The sequence below is a fragment of the Gobius niger genome (genome assembly GCF_951799975.1).
Source record: "Gobius niger genome assembly, chromosome: 14".
In the NCBI taxonomy this organism is placed as follows: Eukaryota; Metazoa; Chordata; class Actinopteri; order Gobiiformes; family Gobiidae; genus Gobius; species Gobius niger.
This window is the reverse complement of record NC_136865.1, coordinates 18,787,345-18,807,579: the sequence shown is the minus strand read 5'-3', so window position 1 is coordinate 18,807,579 and position 20,235 is coordinate 18,787,345. Positions and strand designations below refer to the sequence as shown.

The 20,235-nt window shown below is 41.0% G+C and overlaps 1 protein-coding gene across 4 annotated transcripts in view; it reads left to right on the top strand.

Annotated features, from left to right (window-relative positions):
• Positions 1-20,235, top strand: part of trps1 (trichorhinophalangeal syndrome I) — a 131,197-nt gene that overhangs the window by 102,146 nt on the left and 8,816 nt on the right. For all 4 annotated transcript variants that reach the window (XM_079571594.1, XM_079571597.1, XM_079571596.1 and 1 more), the window contains exon 10: positions 19,659-19,781. In XM_079571594.1, coding sequence (XP_079427720.1) covers positions 19,659-19,781 — 123 coding nt within the window. The remainder of the gene's footprint in view (positions 1-19,658; positions 19,782-20,235) is intronic.

Genomic DNA, 20,235 nt, shown 5'->3' with positions numbered 1-20,235 from the left:
GATACCAATACTGAATATCAGATCGGCACATCCATAACCATAACAGCCTACAACAAGACGATCCTTTGTTAATTCCCCACACCTATGTTGGAGTTATCATCCTAAAACATGCATGAGTAGGCTAAACCTCCAGCTTAGTATTCCTGACCATGAACCGACAGCTTATGATTCGGTGAAGGACATCTTTTTCCATGTGGCCTCAAATTGAAGAGACAGATTCTCCTACAGGGACAATAAAGTATATCAATCTAAACGCATCCCAACTCCAGGCAGCGCTTTCTGCAATGCATCAAACACCCCGAGCGACGGGCTAACTAAATCCAATAATACCTTCTTTTTTTCCCCCCCAGTGGCTCCTTTATCAACCAGTACCATTAAAACCAGCACACCCCTTTCCTTTATTACGCGGTGGACCTAATGAACCTAATCATTTGTCCTTTTGGCCCTAATTCAACAGCGCACTCCAACCCGTTTCAGGCCACTGTTTATTGCCTTTTCTTCAACAACACGCGCTCTCATCTTGCGGGTTTGAATTAGCCTCTCAGGTGTGACCTTTCAAGAAGTAATTCCGAATTTCCAACCATTTTCAAGTGCACTTTTAGCCGATAAATCCCCCCCACCCCACCCAAATGTGCAGCACGTGTGTTTGTGTGCAACATGCGTTATGTTCTCTGTCTCTCTCTATCCGCAGCTCACCTTGACCCCAGTGCCCCTTCCGGTGTTGCTCATTTCCCACACTCCTGAACTCTGACCCCGGCACATATGTAATGCAAGCGGCCCCGAGAAAAAAAAAAAACACACACACACACTATTTAGCAATCTGACCAAGGGAGAGTGATGCTCGGAAAATACCCCACTTTACCGACAAGATGAACCCTTCAGCCTCCCGTTTCCGTGGCCATAAACTTCTCCCATTGTCGATACTTGTATTGGCGGCACTGAGAGGAATGGGCGTGGGGTGAAGAGGTGGACAAATAGATAAACTCTGTGTGAAAGGCATGCTGGGATATTGGCAGAGGAGTGTACTGACTGTAATTCATTACTCAGCACCGGAGCATACATTTTGAAGGATTTTTTTTTTTTTATATTGGTCAAGATTCATTGTCCAATATAAAAGCATCAAAGGTGGAACAAGTTTTATTCGCTTTTTTTTGCTTGTTTAGACACAGGCTTTTATTATGTGAGCAGTAGTAGTAGTTTGTGTAATTTGTGGTGCTAATGGTTTTACTATTTGCATGTGCCAGAAGCAAAAGCGACCTATATACGGTTGTTAGATACTAAGATTTAATGCTTGGCCCAAATAAAAGATAAAAATGTTTTTTCCCAAGTAAATATTGTTATTCATTAAAAGCAAGAACTTTTTATATATTCTTAGTACTAATTGCACATTTTTATGTGTTGGGCTCTGGTGAAAAAGACTCTCTCACTGTGTATATAATAGTTAAAGCAGTACTAAGTAACTTGTTTACCTTAATAAATCCTTTTCGTAGTCCCTCTGGGGGTAATACAAGTGTTGATGGGATGCTTGGAGGGTCTTTCATCTGCCCCTTGGTGTCTTTGGCCAGAAAACCACACTTGCAACTTTGCCTGCATCGGGTCGGAGGCCCCAATACACACTAATGGAAGAAGAAGCTAACAGGCTAACGGGCAAAGCTAGCTGTGGGCTACTTAAATAGCATTTACAGACAAGTTTGAGTGAAAAAAAGAGATCTCTATTGTGTAATTGTAATGTCCCTCTCTCCCTTCATCTTTTCTGTCAGCGTAGTATTTACTCTCACGGACAATTAATGAGTAAAAAACCTTAACATGCTACGACACCTGCAGTGGTGCTTATGGCCTCTAGGGGCATGAGTTACTTAGTACTGCTTTAAATAAATTTAAGTATGAATGGCACAAAGAATAATACGTGTAGTGTCAATTACCAGCAATGTACTTTTCCATATATAGCCCCGACCACCCTCTCCCACTTCTCCCCGAGCCCACTCCTCTTCACCCGGGCTAATTGTGGCGATAAAGTCATTTGGCAGCCATGTGTGTGATCATTAAGAGGTGTAATAGTCTAAAGTGCCATCCATTATGCAGTTTGCCTGGGAATTCCACCTCCGTATAGTACATCTGCATGTATTCACTCCAGATCACGGTGTTTACCCCTCTTTGTCAGTCTCCATTGTTACATCTCTCTCTCCATGTAATTAGGGCAAATGCAGTCTGTCCAAAGGCGCCTGACAATTAAGATGTATCACTGTCGAGTGTGAACATTAGTGCAGATTCCTACCTTGTTTGAATGGAAAAGCATATCAAACAATTAGCGGCGCAGATGTTATGTTCATTAGAAATGGAAATCAGTTTTGGGACTAAGGTGGCTGCACTCATATGGTTACCAGATAGATGTGTGTTTGTAATTTGTGTTACCATATCAACAAAGCCCAAGATAAATTAAATCGATGAGCACATTTTCTCCAGTTTGGCTTTACCCAAATCTAAAAGCCACTCAACTGGAGAGCAACAGTGTGACGCCTCATTTGAAAGCGAAGGCCTACAAAGCTGATCCTAACTTTTTTGTCACATTTTTATCACATTTTCGTCACAGTTTAATTGCTTTTTTTGTCACTTATTGTCATTTTTTTTAATCCCTTTTTCATCACGTTTGGCACTTTTCTGTTACCCTTTTGTTGCTCTTTTGTGGCTTTTATTGTTGCATTTTTGTCACTTTTTCATCCTAGTTTTCGTTTTTGTCGCTGTTTTGAGAAAATGTGCTCAGTTAAGGCGGGGCTTAAGAGGTTAAATGTGTGGGTCAGCTCTTTCGCATTATTATAGCATGGCTTTTTCCTTTTCTGAGTAGATTTCTGAGCACTAACACTATAACATTTATTGTTCTGGGGGATTTGCTATACCATGCTATTTTTCTAGAGCCGTTCTTTTTTGTTCTGTATAATACAAATCAAGCTCCTTTTTGCATGCCATATCTTAACATGAGTGATTGTAACATTATGTGCTCTTGAATGGCCCATGCGAGCCCTGTCTTGTGTGGGAATGAGCCCTCTGAAGCATTCTCAGAACAAACAATAAAATAGAGCCCAAGACAGTTAATAAGACACTTAATACCAGTGGATAAGACTACAGGTATTAAGGACGCACATTATTATAACTCTTTCAACTCGCTCTCTTCCATCTCTTCCGCTCTCGTCTCTGTCCTAGGGGCTAAAGGGTGAGTTAAGGTTTCAGTGTCCTGGTTTCCACAGCAGATTATGTACAAGTATGTGTGTTAGACGTGTATTTTCACCTATGGGGCATTCGTGTGATGAAGCACATGCGTACACATTGCCCCAATCTCTTTCTATTTTTAGGTTAGTTGACAACTATCTCATGTAGTCCCAGTACATTTACTTACACATTTGTACACAGAGACTTACAATTCTTGCAGGGGAGTGTAAAGTGGGTCATTGCTTTTTAAATCAGGTGAAAAAATATATATATTGAAAACCAACTTTGGCTGTTACAATCCGCTACATTTACATATAGTAGTTATATTCTTACAACATTAAAGGTCCTATTTCATACAAAATAAACTTTTGGATAATTTAATTATGTTTGAAAGTCAAATCTTCATCAAATACCTGGTGAGGTGTTTTGTTTCCGTCATGCATGTTTCCGTTATCCTGCATATTTAGTCCGCCTCCCTCTTTTGCCATTGAAAACCGCTGACCCCCTCCCTGATGTACGGCACACAGAGATCACCAGAATGTGTTTTACGGTCTAGACACTTCCACAAAACATGTTCTGATCAAGTTTGTGGCCAAACTTTCTCTTTGTTTGCCGGTCCCTATTGTGTAAGTTTAGTTTTGTGCTGCCGTCCTGGTCACTGGTGTACAATAGGATTAAGTGCACACTCTGCTGGCCTTTTGTGTAACTGCATTTTATAATATCATGAAACATACGAAATACTATCACATTTTGTTAACACATTCCATCCTGTTGAATTACACAGAAATGTCAAGGCTAATTTGTTGAAGTAGTTGTAAAACCCTGAATGAAGCAGGATACATTGAAATTCAGCCAGAGTTACAAGTTGCTGCTTAAAAGGTTCCAGTTTTGTGTCAAAGAGTTATTTCTGTGGGTGTTGTAGGTGGTTAAAGCCTATTCCAGCATATAGAAACTGAGAATAAATCAACAGAAAGATCATGCATATTATGAACTACTGATGTATCTTTGTCCCCTTACGTCCCCAGTGCCCGTATTGTGGTTGTTTATTAAAATAAGATCAACATGAAAGTGCTTCCCTTCTCTTTGTGCAAACAAGGACTTCCTCCAACTTCACACTGCATTAGTTATCTGGCATTTACCTTAAAACTATAGTGCCAACATTGAAGTAGTGATCTATTTCCTGTTTATTCCAGACTTTTTTTTTTTTTTTTGACAGTCCTGTCCCCCTGTCACAGTTTATTTCTTTCTCTACATCTGACATGGATGCAGTGAAAGCCGACGCTTATAATTTCAAAGAGTCTTCATTCACAGCCCCACCGCTGCGCAGAGAGTTGCACTGCTCAGACATTTACATTGATGTTTTACAACGCTGTCCGTCTTTCATCACTGTGTTGCACATAATCACGACAGCAAAGACAGGCTGAGGAGGGGAATGAAAACCCCCTAGAAATGTTAAATACTTCTTGTAATTTTGTTTAAACTCCCTAGATAACCCCACAGTTAACAATACCTGAAAGTAGGATTCAAAAAGAGTCTCCACAATTGCATGTTATACAAACTGTAGGTTGTATAACATGCAATTGTGGAGACTCTTTTTGAATCCTACTTTTGTATATATTAGATGGATAAAAATTGCCAAAAAAAAGTTGGCTGGCCTTAAGAACACTGATATCAGAATAGAGTCAAGTACTTTTTCATGAGCATAGACTTTGATTATTTCTTCCACTCAAATCGAGTTATTTGCCGTCATTAGCTTTAAATGCTAATGACCTTTGACTCAAACTTGCATATTTCTTTCTTTCAAGCATGTCAACAACAAAAAATGAAAATAAATTACACCATGTTCCTAAAAGTATCCATTAACGGATTGGGTGAATAAAGTTTGACCTGAAATAGCTTTATTTCTGTCTGATCCCTGGCGGCAGTGACATTAGCATAGAATTATTTAACCAGATCCAGCTCAGTTCACACATTATGGATGAAGCTGCAGCAGTAGTAAAAAGAAACGCTTCATTATTTAACAATGTTGCGAAAAAAATGCAATTTTAAAAACATGTCCTGTGCTATAATCAGAATAAGTCATAATAATAATATCCTTTGGCGCAATTTGGAAATCATCAGCGAGGTTAAAGGTGATTATGTTACAGCATAATGATAAAATGCTCAAATATGCTTACAAGTATATGAGACTTTACAATCTTCTACAATGTTTTAGTAATGCATTGGTGAACACATTTTGATCCCCTCTTTAAACCAGGGCACGCAGACATGTTGAGAAGTTATGGACTTATTTCAGTCTGGCTTAATGACAGCCTTTACATCCATGAGCTAATCAGCACATGGTTCTGTCACCGATGGGCCTGAGGCTGCGTGTAGAAGTGGTCCATTCCACTGATCACTTTGGCACCGCTGAAGCCGCGTTCAGATCGGCTTTTATGACGCGCTTCACTTCAATTTCACGACTTCTTCATTCCACAACCGCGTCATTCCTGATTATGTTACCAGAGAATGTCCTGTTTTCGAGGCCGTTTCAGGACGTCTTAAACAGGAGGTATTCTTTTGATACAAGGAACAAAACATGCTTCAAAAAATACTTCAGCGAGTTACTAGAAATCTGGCCCTGTCGCATAAGAGAAATATGGATTTACGTTCAAAAAGGAGCTATGCCGGGTTTAAATACGTCATTACATAAATTATGCCAAAATGAAGGGTTTAAAAGTCATTAAAGGAACAGGCCACCGTTTTTCCATACTGAGACATGTTCTTACCTGAGCTTAGACGAGTTGATGCGTACCCGTCTGGTCTGTACACGTGCGCTCAGTCAAGCAAAAAGACCAAAGATGTTGTCAGCATTTAGCCTCTCCTCCTCTCCTCTATGGGGCCAACAGGAGTGAAGTTAGAAGCGACCAAGCTCTTCCACGATTTCCTTATTTAAAGATGCATTAGGCAACTTTTTTAGAAGGAAACAAAAGTCGATTTGTGTGTGTATTTGACCTTGTAGTGACCAAGTGGCTGTATGACTGGTTAGTACAGTGCCTCGACGTTCGATCACGGTCGTCTCTACAACACTCCAGGATCAAGTGTTTTGTAGGTTTTCTGGTGAGAGGGTCCCGTCAGTAGTGAAAACCTTCCAAACAATTCATCCTTGAACGTCCTAGAGAGAACTGTGATTGAAAGTAAAGGCACCATGCTGACCACCCATACAGCCTTTTGGTCACTACGATGTCAAGTACACACAAATATCAACCTTTTGTTTTTTATCATAAAAAGTTGCATAGTGCATCTTTAAATACGGTTATGTGAGTAGTTACGGATAAAAAGGGGTACTATATTAATATCTATCACTTCGACGTCTGCGCAGTAATGTCAAAGTGCAGGTAAGAACATATCTCAGTATGGAAAAACGGTGGCCTGTTCCTTTTAAAAGCATTATATAAGATTCAAACTTCTGTAGACAGAACCCACTCAGTGACATCGCTCAAGTATTTCAACTGCCGACATTTGTCAAAATACAAAAACTATGGTCTCTTAAAAAACTGAGCTGCAGTTTTGAATGGAAAGTTGCCCGTTGTTTCCAATTTGTTTTTTAATATCACAATTTCCCCTCATTCCTTAGTTTGATTGAATGTTTCCAAATCTTATGAAATGAAGTATGCCAAGACGTTTTGCATTTGAGGCGTTAGAAATAAAGTATTTAGGAATCACAATGGCATAAAAAAAAAAAAAGGTATGAAATCTGACTTGCTGCTCTATGTAGAAACCCTGTCTATGGTTTAGGGGTGAATTCTCCTTATTCACATAATTTTCAAAATGTATTTATTCCTATTGCCAAGATTCTCCTAATGCTGATAATTTGATCCTTATATATGTCGAAACGTTACGATGGATAAATACTTTTACTTAAGCTTTCAAGATAAAACTTTTGTGCAGTACTGTATATGTGCCCATACAGTATATACGGCCTTTTCTCTGCAAACTTTACGTTGAGTTGAGTCGAGTCATTGTAGCTTCCTAAAGGATTGTTGTGTTGGACAGGTTTCAATGCAGGAGGAGACTGAGAAGAGAAGAGCTGCAGGCGATGGCTCAGAAAGAACACCGAGCCAGCTGAGCTTAAGATCACTCTCGCTGTGAGGTGCAGTGGTCCCACACAGACAGGCCAAGTCCAAGGGCTTCCTATCTCTTCCTGTAAAATGCTATTTAGTAGGTAACAAGGTTTGACTGGTCTTGGTGAGAAAAAAAAAAGAGCGTGCGCACATACACATGTCGGCTGACCTGAGTCGAAGAAATTATAAAGAACAAATGAAAATCACAGAGAAACAGCGGCATCTTCTGCTACATCAGCAGGTGAAACACTCAACTCTGGTGATTACAGTTATTCAGTTTGTTCCTAATAATACAGGGTTTGGTCAAGAGAGTCTTTTGCATTTGTGACTGGAATGATTCATTTGTTCAACAGTTGCAAAATGAGTAGGCCCCGTGATCAGTAGGCCTTCCTCTCTTTGCTGTACTATTTTTCCACCTAAAAACGGCGCCCTTGAGTCAAATCTTAATTATTTCCTCTGCTTATTAAACCACAGATTTTCTTCTTGCCAGCGCTGACATTTCACAATCCCTAACAGTGCTGCCATTATTATTCTAAGTGTTGCTGTTTTGTTTGGTTCCCCCTGGTTGCGAAGAATGAATCCAGTCGGTTCATCTTAAATTCATTGCCGCCTAACCTAATTATTCTATTAGGGAATGCTATTTTGGATGCACACGGTAGCTTGCCCAGCAAAGTGTACAGATGGAGGTAGGCGCTCGTATGCGTTTCACGTACAGGCTACACGCGCTCATACACGTGTAGTTGATGGTTGGGAGCACCTAAACGGGGTTAGACTTTGATTGGTCCCAGATGCTCCCTTGTTTGTACAGAAGAGCTGCAAACAAGCCAGATCAACTCACAATCGCCAAAAATACAAGTACATTTAATATAAAAAAAGATGACATTAGGTCATTTCCTGTGTTCATTTTAGACACAACAACTGAAAATATTTTAGAAAGTAATGACAGCATTTGATTAGAACTTTGTGTATTTGAGAACCTTTGAGAATTACCTTTAAAGAAGAACTAAGTAACTTTTTGACCTTAATATATGCTTTTCGTAGTCCTTCTCGGGGTAATACAAGTGTTAACAAGATGATTGGGGGGGTCTTCCGTAGCCCCCCAGAAAACCACACTTGCAACTTTCCCTGCTCCGACCCGGAGTCGCAATACACACTAATGCAATCACAAAGAAGAAGCTAACAGGCTAACGGGCAAAGCTAACTGCGGGTGGGCTAGCGCCACTTTAGCAGTGTTTACAGCCAGGTTTGAGTGAGAAAAAAATATCTCCATTGCGTCATTGAGTTGTGGCACAATGTACAATATCCCTCTCTCCATTTGTCTTTTCTGTCAGTGTAGTATTTACTCTCACGGACAATTAATGAGTAAAAAAAACAACAACATGCTACGACACCTGCCGTGGCGCTTTTGGCCTCTAGGGGCATGAGTTACTTAGTTCTGCTTTAAAAGCCCTATCCATTTTGTTAAGTAGTGGAATTTAAAAAAAAAATGTCCTCAGTGTATAATGCAAAAGCAGACGGGGGTTCAATAATGAACTAAACTAAATAGCTAGCCTGATGATAATGCTATCAGTAGTAGTAGTAGTTGCAGTATTTACTATAGCTGTAATAAGTGGCAACCATAGACGTAGATGTTATGTGTAATGTCTTCTTGAATATGAATATTTTACGATAGTACTTGTGTTTAAGAAAAGTAATACCTTTTCTAGCTCCAGATGCAGGGCTAATCCAGGGAACCTCTCTCCATGCCTGCACTCGTGTGTAAGAGTGTGCGTGATCCAGTGTATAGGATATTGGACTTGGCAGTATAGAATCCACTTAATTCTGCTGCTCGTCTTTGCCTTGATTAAATAATTGCTGATTTAATGCAGGTCGGTGCATGCATCAGTGTGAGTGTGTTTCCTCCTGCCTGCGTGAAACTAGCGCCAGACGTACTCTAAGTGAATTACATTTAATTTCATTTTAAAAGACTCTGTTTGGAAAGGCCGTGTTTTGAATGTTTTTTTTAATTTTTTAGACTAGACGGGGCACTGCGGTCCATTTCCTTTAGTTCTTTGTTCATCGCTGGTGCCAAGGGTTTTACGTTATCTGCTTCAGTTGAGAGTGGCTTCACAAGCACCTTGACATTTTGTCGTCTTTTGTGAAAAAATATAAAAGTCCTTTGAGAAAGTATTTGGTTGCTACAAATTCAAATATACTTGTAAAAAGCTCTCTGACCATTCTTTGAACAGTTCTTGGCTTCGAAGTGGTTTTGATAAAAGGATATTTTTAACATGAGAGGTGTCGATTGAAGGGGGGGGTTTCAAAGACTGAAAATGCTCAAAACTATTTTGTTCAAAAATCAAAGCTAAACTAAATTGTATTTCAAAATTATTTTCCCTTTTGCTACATGTGCTCAGTGATCAGTGTGTTCTGTGTGTTCTGACAGATAGTTGTTGTGTCAATGTACAAAACTATAAAATGTATAGTGGACAAACAGAACAATGCCATTGCATGTGAATGTTTTGAAAGACTGAGGCTAAAATGTAAATCTTGATGTCACTAGCTGGCCCACAGTATGTCTGATCACCTGTTTATAGCCTCCAAAGTCAATTAATATCTTCACTGGTTCTTGTCATCTTCTGTAGTTGAAGTGTAGAGCGTCTCTCGTCTAAAAGACTTTGTCAGTGACACTAAGTTTAAGCTCAGCCCGCAGCTTGGCTAAGTCCCTCCCCTCTATTAAAGGCTACTCTCTCTGACAGAACCCTCCAGGCCTCTGTTTTGCTAATGAGGCTGAAACTCAGTCCGGGACAGATCAATAGGCAGGTAATTAGCAGTGATCAGCTGAGAGTAGGGCCTGAAACTAAGGTGTGTGTTAGGTTGTTAGGACTTAGAACTACAAAAACTTAGAACTACAAAAGTGATTATGCAGAGTAATAGAGGGGAGGGACTGACCCAAGCTAAATCCTCCCAGTGGTCGATATGTAGTCTTATGTAGTCTAAACTTTAGTGTCATTGACGAAGCCTTTTGAATGAGAAACGTTCTACACTTCAACTATAGAGTACAAAAGATGACTCAAGAACTTTCAGTGAAGATGGACAACGCCTGTACGACAAGAGCCTACACAGTCAATTCATATCTGTTTACCCAAGTAGGACATTTACAAGAGAAGCCCAGTGGCTGCTGCTGCACTTCCATTAACAACTACAAGACCAGAAGCATAAACAGTTTGTTGAACATCTGTAGATTTATGGCTTGAGGAGCAACACTGAGTGTCCTCAAAGCCACAGCTGCAGGGTTCACCGCTGTGTGCCCCGGCCATATGTCTGTGGTGATGCATAAAAGTGTGATTAAAAAAAGTTAGATTTTATTTTAATGTCACCAAAAGTCACAAAGAAGTCTGTCTAATGTTGAAAGGATTGCATCTATTTTAAGAAGAAGTAATGACAATCTGGTGCAGGAAAATAAAAATACAAAATAAAAGGAAGAAATCATTGCAAATCGAGACAAATCGATTTAATACAATGCAGCTTATTTTCGAAGTGGATATTTTCCCAAACACATTTCAGTTACAAGGGCTGTGTTATGCGAGATGCAACATTTTTTTTTTGTCGACTAGAAATAGTTGACAAAACCTGTAATACCACAAGAGGAAATAAATGCTTCCTATTAGTCCTGCGTGTTGTGCACCGGGACAGAGAGCCTGACTCAAATGATTTTGAAAGTTACTGAAGTCATAATTGTTCTTTTATGTGCGCTCTGCTGTCCCATAGTGCACCTTACATATGATGCTTTTAATTTCGGCTGCCCCTTTCATGAGTGTTCGGAGTCTGGTCATAATGCTGTCAGTGGGTGTGAGAAGTCCCAGGTTTGTACTAGAAGTCCATAACAACTTTCTTTTCTCTCGTCATCTTAACTTCTGAAGCTGCACATTCAAGGAAATGATGTGTCATCGATAAAACATAATTAAAACCCGCAATAGTCAAAACAATAAAAAAAAATAAAACACAATAAAAAACACATGCCTCGATTTTAAGTAGTAATTAAGTAATTGATTATTCTATTAAACAATGATATTGCGATATTTTAAGACAACGTTGGGACCATAAGCCAAGCCTCTGCTTCTCTTACCTGATGCTGAGCCCAATGGTAATGCAGCCCACCTGATCTGGGGCACATATGCGGCAGATGGCCTAACAGTGCGACCACAGTCCCCGCAGTCTAATCACCTATACAAAATGTAGCATCACACCAGGCTCATTTAGGGCCAGCGTGGCAATCAACTAAATGCTTCGTAGATGATCACTTTATGAAACTGCAACCATGAATACAGCATGTGGCCAAATGTTCAACTAAGCACATAGATTGCGTCGCCGCTTACTGTATGTGTGATACAGCGCACGGAGCATTTTCACACTTGGATGGAAAAGTTTTGTGAATATTTATACCTCAGAAAACTATCCCGCTTTCTACTTTTCCTTAATACCGTAGATTATCTCCAAATGTGCCTCTCGAGGGTGCAGAACGTACATAGCATTGCAAGCCATATTGTTGCACTAGTTTATTTATTATTGCATTGCTTTACCCATAGCATGCATACTTTACTTAAAACTTCACTATTTGTTTCTTAATCTCCATGCCAAATGAACCCATTCTTAGCTTGTGCGGCTCAGTGCTTGTTAGTGTGTGTGTGTCAGGGGGTGTTGTGTGCTGTGCTAATTGAGGGTATGATAGGCCCCAGATGAATCGGTGCCATTAGGGCCTTGTGCTCTAATTACCAGTGGCCCTCCTCTCCGGGCCGAGTTGAGTGGGAGAGGCCAGGTATCAGACATCCATCAGGCAAACCGATGTGCCACAACATGACATTCAGTTCATAAAAGAGCCACGAAGCCACCAGTGTATGAGAGTATGAGGAGTGCACTGCCATGATATCATCTGTACCAAGCAACATAACACAGCATTAAGATTTTATTCATCATTTATAAAACTAAATTGGGTGCTTGTTTCACCCTGGGGTTTATTCAAAATGTATAACAACACATATCATATAAAAGGTATTGACAATATGCAACCCCTATATATTACTGCTTGTTAAAGAAGAACTAAGTAACTTGTCCTTTTTGTAGTCGGTCTGGGGGTAATACAAGTGTTAATGGGAGGATTGGGGGGTCTTTCATCTCTCCCTGGTGTCTCTGGCCAGAAAACCACAATTGCAACTTTCCTGCCTCCAAGTCGGAGGCCCCAATACACACTAATATAATCACAAAGAATAAGCTAACAAAGCCAACTGTGGGCTAGTGCCACTTAAACGGTATTTACAGCCACGAGTGAAAAAAAATATCTCTATTGTGTAATTGGATGTACAATATCCCTCTCTCCCTTTGTCTTTTCTGTCAGTGTAGTATTTACTCTCACGGACAATTAATGAGTAAAAAACGGAACATGCTACGACACCTGCAGTGGCGCTTATGGCCTCTAGAGGCATGAGTTTCTGCTTTAAGACTCCTTTTTCTGCAGAACAAAAACACCAATTTAGTCACATATAATTTCTATTCAGAAAAGTCAGGCTGCACCTTAAGAAACCTGCATACCACAATTTGAGAAACACTGACTGACACAATTCTTTCACGCCATCCCACCTGGTGTTCTGTAGTCTCACCCAAACGCATGTTCTTTCATTTGAACTTAGTAAACACTAATGTATACACCAATGTACAGGAGTAAGAGCAAGTCAATCTGTACAAAATTTTCTGCCAATTCGAATATAACTCTTGACATAATGGGAACAGTTTCATTACTGTAGCACGGGCGATTTTTTTTTTTTTTTTTTTTTTTTTTTATGTATTAATCAGTTTAGGGTCCCTTCGTCTAAAGTTGTGCATGTGGAGAATTGGAGACTATGACAGGCAACTGTGCTTTGCTATCTTCATCCCTGTGTGCACTGTTCACTGATCCACATCCTCATTAGGCTCACCTCGGCTACAATCATGGTGCTCCTCCAACACTCCTTTAGTCATGTACCAGGCAGGAGGAGTCCAGGCTTTAGGGAGATAACCACTGGGAGACCTCCTATAGCGTCTGTTAGTGGCTTCTCAACTGCTGTCAAATAATGGCTGGGGCCAACTATATCCTTGATCATTTTAATGCCAATTAGATATATATAGTAAGTTAAGAAAAATAAAAAAAACTTTCTGATGACTATTAAAAGCATGTTTACTCTCGCCATGCCCTGAATTGGTCTCATGACCCCTCAATCACTAACGGCCACAGCCAAATTTATAGAGAATAAACATCATTATAGAGTTGGTCTTACTATTACTGTACTTGTTTTCTCCCTAATAGCTGCAACTTATGCCCACATATTGGAACATTCCCCCAGTACTACAATACCCGGCCTTTACTAGTGATATTCCAGGTGCATGCATACTACTACCCTTCTGCCTGTGCATGTGCGATGAGGGGCAGCTGCAGGGCCATATGTGAGTGATTTGAGCGCTTGGAGGGAAGTCGAATTCTGATGACAGACGCACTGTTTGGCCTGCAACACTAGACACACACACACACACACTCGCGAGCGTAGAAACAGGAAATGTACATCAATCAATCACCTGGCTCTGGCTCGCCACATGTGGTGACCGTATGGTGCGGCTAATAGACACAATAGAGGCACTAATTCAAGCGGGATGATGCACCTCGACGAGATGCTGTTTTAGCACAAATCATTCAGGAAAAAAACACATGTGGCTTTAGGAAAAAAAAAATCTTGTGTAGCTATCAAAAATCAGAAGCGATCGAGAAGATGAGGTATAGACACGTTATCTATCAAGAGCACATTATTAATATTACAGCAGTTTCCTTTCTATATTTAGCCCTTCAGATTAAGACATACTTTATTGATCTCTACAAAGAGGAGGAAAAACTTTGAGATAGAGTCTAAACAAAGCAAAAAATGTGAGCAAATGGAGCCTTTCAGTGGTGGGTCTGAACCAGGGGCGGATCTAGAAAAAAAAAATCACGGGGTGGCAAGCAGGGTCAGAGATAATTTTTGGGGTGGTTTTTACAATGTCAAATGTTAATAGCGGGGGTACACAATTTTCCTTGATCGCGAGGCAATTTTTCCATTTAGATGCCGCCAGAGCCTAGCCTGGCTAACACCAGACTAAAATCACAAGTGATATTTAGTCTGGGGACCACCAATTCATTTTCTCGTAGGAGAGGTGTGGTTTACGATCGTCCATAGTCATTTATTGGGCGATACGAAAAAAAAAAAAAAAAAGTCTCATGCGTCTGCACGTAGCCCCAGCCAATCATATCATCGTATGAGATGACGTATGACGTACCCGCTGTAAACTTTTGAGCTAAATTATTTAGAACAAGGTCTAAAGCTTGATCAAAAAATACCATCGTGTCTGCTGCTGTCATGTTGGATCCGTAAATAAACTTTTTTTTAAATTATCCGTAAATAAACTACAAGCTTCCATATATCGAATAGCGCGTCATCGTCTTGCCGTCCCTCCTCGCTCTGTGATTGGTTCCCAAATCCACCGGAGATTTGGCCATGGTCCCCAGGCTGTTGTGCAGTTCGAAATAATTCGAGCGCACACAGCAGCCTGGTGTTAGCCAGGTTAGCCAGAGCCTCCTAAAATTATATAAAATAGTAGCATTGTCCATAATATAAGTAGGGGGTTTCTAACTCAGATAAAATTTTAACTTTTGTAAAAACAAATAAATAAATCATCATCTTGGGAGCCACAGGAGTTGGCTCCTGACTCCTTATTTAGCAATAAAGTTGTTATAATTCTTTGTCCTGTCAAAAAGTACTAACTGAGAGAGAGCCTATGAAGCACCTTAGTAGCTTTTAGAGCAGATGTGAGATATTACATGACATCACCCCGTGCCACCCCTCTAGATTTGCCCCTGGTCTGAACGCTTCTAAAATTGGCTTGATTTTGCTTCTATTGAGCCCAGCTTGGGTGAAGTCTTCCTGCGATCCCCCTCCCCCCCTGCATTTGAATAATGTATCTGTGACAGTGGACCCACCTGTCAGGAGCACTTGTAGACCCCCTAAACAGGGACCCTCCAGATCTCGATGAAGAATCTCAGCCAGAAGTACCTGGGGGGATTAGCCTCTTGGGAAACTGGAGCACCGAGAACACATCCACTCAGACTCGGTGACAACATGCAAACTCGTATTATAAGAGCAGGCAGTGAAGACCTCATTGATGCGGCGGGTCTAAATGCACTCTTGGTTCAAACGGGCTCGTCAGTCTGAGCTCAGTGTCACTGTAGTTCTGCAGTACTTGAGCTCTCGTGTGCCAAGCGCCTTCCCAGAGAAATACAGACCTCTTAATTGTGCTGTGATCCCTGGCACAGTGCATTAGATTGCCAAAAAAATCAACTGCGGAGTGAATAGGGACTGGATCTTGTGGTTTTCAAATGGCAGCCACCGAACAGATGCTGCTCCGCGGAAGCGCTCGGAGACTTACACGCGCAAGCCTTCAAATGCCAACGTCTTTTGCGAAAAGTTGAAATGTTTTCTTTTTCGCTCCTACCACTCGGCGCTGGGAGACCCGAATGATATGCAAAGCTATCAGCGCTGTCGTGAACATAAAGCATCCAGAAGTGCACACTGAAAAAGAGAGAAGGGTCCCAGTGGATGCTCTGCCCGTGATGGAAGTATAGGGACAAACACAGGAGCGGGGTACAAATGTGACGCAGGGAAGACTGACGTGTGTTCTAAGCAAACAAGGCGGGGGGAGAGATGCAGCATCAAAACGACACATTTTGAAGAGGTGGAAACTATGACTCAGCCATATGTAATTGCTGATAACAAGATTATGATTTAGCCTGTACTGGTTTATTAACTGATTCTGGTTGGTAAGCTTTACATTATACTCAAGTTACAAGTTACCAAATGTGTACATATTTAGGCAAGAATAGATTTCTTTTAAAGTGGAAATGTTACCAATGCAAAAACAAATTCCCCAGGTATATAAATTGCCATGCTGCTTTATGCACCTTCACTCCTCTTTACATTTCTTTGACTGTGAGGCCTGGCAATCTGTGCACTTGACACTTAGCCAAAAAGAAAGCAGCAGAGCAACAGTGCCTTGGAATCAGCGTGACCCACATATCCACAGCCTGCTCCAGTTCCATCAGTTATTTTTGCACTTAGGTGATTTGTGAAACAAGACCGGATTTGTGAAAAAGTGTCACTTATCCTGCAGTGAATCAAACTGACGACTGACAAGTGAAGGCCTGAGTCAGCAACCTGTCAGGCGCCGATACAAGATGGCCTCCTATACCAACAACAGCATCCTGGACTGGGAAATGATAAGTAACTTTGCGTGACTTTTGCCAGCAAGCATTTGGCGCTATACAGTGTGATGTCACAAAGAGCTTGCACCCTTTTTTCTCCCCTGTAGTGGACTGAAATCCCCTATGCCCCGCAGAGTATATTACAAAAGCAGCAATCAAGTTGGGGCTTCAGTACATCTTACTCCCTTTGTGGCTGTTTGAAGGATGGGAATAATTGGGTCTGAGGTTTGAGGTTGACTTTTGAAGCATCCGGGTGATTAAAACACTTCATTTGAGTTCGGGGTTAATTTAAGGTAATTTGTTTCCTTTTTTTTTTTTTTTCATCACATTTTTTTTTAACACATTATCACAAGTGTTTCACATTTTAGAGTTCAGGTGGAAATGAGGATCCACATACAGTAATGATAGATTATAAGGAGTGATAGTGATCCAAACGCCTACACTTTAGTTTTCACTCTATCTCTTCACAGTTAGTTTGTCAGGTCAGAAAGGTCTTGGTTATATATGCACAGGTTGTCAATAGTGAGACAGATTGAATATAATGTTAGAGGAAACTGAGGCGAGATGCTGAGAAACGGGTGATCAAACGCAAATTTGATAATGCAAGTTATTTAAACTTTTATAGAAGGTAGTATTTGGGCTTCAAAACAGTCATGCCATAACTAATGCGGGCGAAATCCACAGGCCATCATCTCTCTCATCAGAACATTAAAACCTAACTAGCCAGCAAGATGACATAAAAGAAACAATAAAAAGGCAATTGTTTCTCACAGCGAAACATTCAAGAAGAAATTTATATTTTGAAGAAAAAACAGCCCCTAACAACACCTGATTATGCAACTACGCATATTGAAAGAGCACCTGAAGTGAGAAAGCCAATACCTTTTTCAGGTTGGCCAGTTAGTCAGAACAATGCCCTTGTACCCTCACACGTTCAGTGGCTCCACCAGGTCCACTGCTATTTAACCTTTTTTCTCCAAGTTTCATAAAAACTGCAAAAGGCTCTTGCATAATGCCCCTCTCCGCAGAACAAACTCGACAAACAAACTGCAGTGATTACAATACACAGTCCGCGCTGATGGTGATAATGGGAGCGATGAGGTACGGCGTCCTCTCAGGGTCATAAAGGTGTCGGAAGAGGCCACAGACTTAATGGGATGGAGAAATGTTGTGATTGGCTCATTATTGTGATGGAGCACGTTGCCACCACAATTGGCCTTTTGCACCCAAAACCATCCCCTCCATTTGCATTACTTGTGTATGCACCGGCGCTCTGTGAAGCTGCTCAGGGATTTGTATGGACGAGCGTGCGGCGAGGAGAAGATGTAAAACAATATTGTAGAAGTTCTCTCAGCAATAGGTGATAGGGAAAATGTATTGAGTGAAACTTTTCGGAAAAAGTAAATTGGTTTGGTAAGGCTGTTGCAAAAAAAAGGTTTAAATATTGACGTATTTCTGGGTTTCGGACTTCAGGGTTGGAGATGTGGGCAGGTAAAGTGTGTATTGATAATGTGCAGGTTACGTATTCAGTGATTGTATAACGATACCAGTGGTGTGAACATTTCTCTCAAGTTTAACCTGCCATCTACCACCTGCAAGTTGTGTTTAACTCACACACAGATATTGTCAGAAACGGCAAGGTCTTCAAATGAGGCAATGGTGGAGACAAAAAACGCAACAAAAACGTGACTAAAAAGCAACAAAATAGCAACAACAAAAAAACACGAAACATCACTAGAAAGTGATAAAGAGGCAACAAAAATGTGTCAAAATAACACAAAAACTTGATGTGGCGGCAACTCGACAGAAAAGTTTCCTCCGGGTACTCCGGTTTCTCCTACCACTAAAAACATGTACAATAGGTGAATCCTCCAGCCAGGTGTTTCTGACCACCAGCCTGGCTGCACATCATGGAGATGGGTCCCCGAGCGCCGGCCCACGCTGGCAGCTCACTGCCTCTACAGGTCGCCCAGCGGCTTTGTGTATGGGTTAAATGCAGAGAATGAATTTCCCTATGGGGATTAATAAAGTATAACTTAACCTTAACATTTCATGGCGGCTCCCACGGGAACTTCCGGAATAAGGTGAACAGGCTGTAAGCTCTCCAGTCGAGAAACTTTCTGTTTGGGTTAAGGCGAACTGGAGAAAAGGTGCTTGGTTAAGGTGGGGTTTTTAAGTGACCAGTTCCAAAATGTGTGACTTTTCCTTTTGGATACTGCTTATGAAGTCTCTTTAGCCAACTTGTGATGAAAGTTTATTATTCCTTGACAGCTGTTTGGAACTCTAATTGACAAAGGCAGTCTGTATAAGCTCTCAGTTGTACAGGAGTATCCCACTATTGTTAAGCCGACATCTTTATTGGTTTGTTCTAGGGTTGAGGATATTGACGCTGACCTGCTATCAGCATCGTAAATGTCTCTTTTTATCAAACCCTTCCCTCAATAAAAGTCCTAACAGCAAAACAACCCAGTACAGATGACGACACACGAACCTTTGTCTTCATAATCCCATTTCGATGTCTTAAATATGCACGATAGAGTGATGTTATGGCAGTAAATGACGGTGATAACTTTTAATTTGAAACCGTATCTCCCAATTTCACCCCACTTACTCCCTTTGGATCTGTACCTCGCAATAAACATTACAGCACTTTATAAAACAAGGTGAAAGTATCTCACTCCAATTTTTTAAAAGAGTGCTCGACAAAATTACCTGCTTCATCGGAGTCTCCACGCACGGCCCACTCAGCTATTCGCACCGCATACAACATTCAGCACCATCATGTTCTCTGCCCTAAGTATATTTGGTGTTTTTATTAACCTTGGTTCATACAGTGAAGACAGAACAGATTAAAGCTGTGCTCGCAATTCAGCTCCCAATTAAGCATGATGAATGAGCAGACATCATCTTTCTGTCAGAGAGCCAATCTGTTCCCCATGCCTCTATCCTCACCTTACCACCAAATCATTGTTCCTGAGTGATGGGAAAATTAAGGAGAAATGTGGTTGACTCAGCGTTTTTCTTTGTACTTATTCTTTTTTGTCTGTCTTTTATAGCGTCGAAGAGGGAGCGGAGTTTTCTGTGCGAACTGTCTGACCACCAAGACCTCACTGTGGAGGAAGAACGCCAATGGTGGATACGTGTGCAACGCGTGTGGCCTATACCAGAAACTACATTCGGTAAGGCACTCCACAGAAAGACACAAATCACTCCGGTGGACACTCGGAGCTTTACATTTTTACACTGTGTTCTCAACTGGTGGGTCAGGTCCCAAAAGTGGGCCGCGGGACCATTATCGGTGGGTCAGGAGCCGCTCCCAGAAAACTTTTTTAAATTTCATTTTAGGTACTGAAAATGTGGAGAAACATCCCCAGAGTCTGTTAAAATGACTGTCAAGTTCTTTTGATTATAATTTCAGCTTTAAAGGCTTACGTAGTAGTTATTCACAAATTTGTTTATTATTTATTCATTTATTTTTATTATTTGGGTCACGGCTTGTCATCCTAGGGCAGGGGTCCCCCATCTGGCAGACATGGTTCCAGATCCGGACCTCCAGAGGGTTTAGTCCGGAGCCCAAAGCCTTTTCATCCTCTCAATATATTTAATTCCTATGGCTGAATTAAAGATTATCCA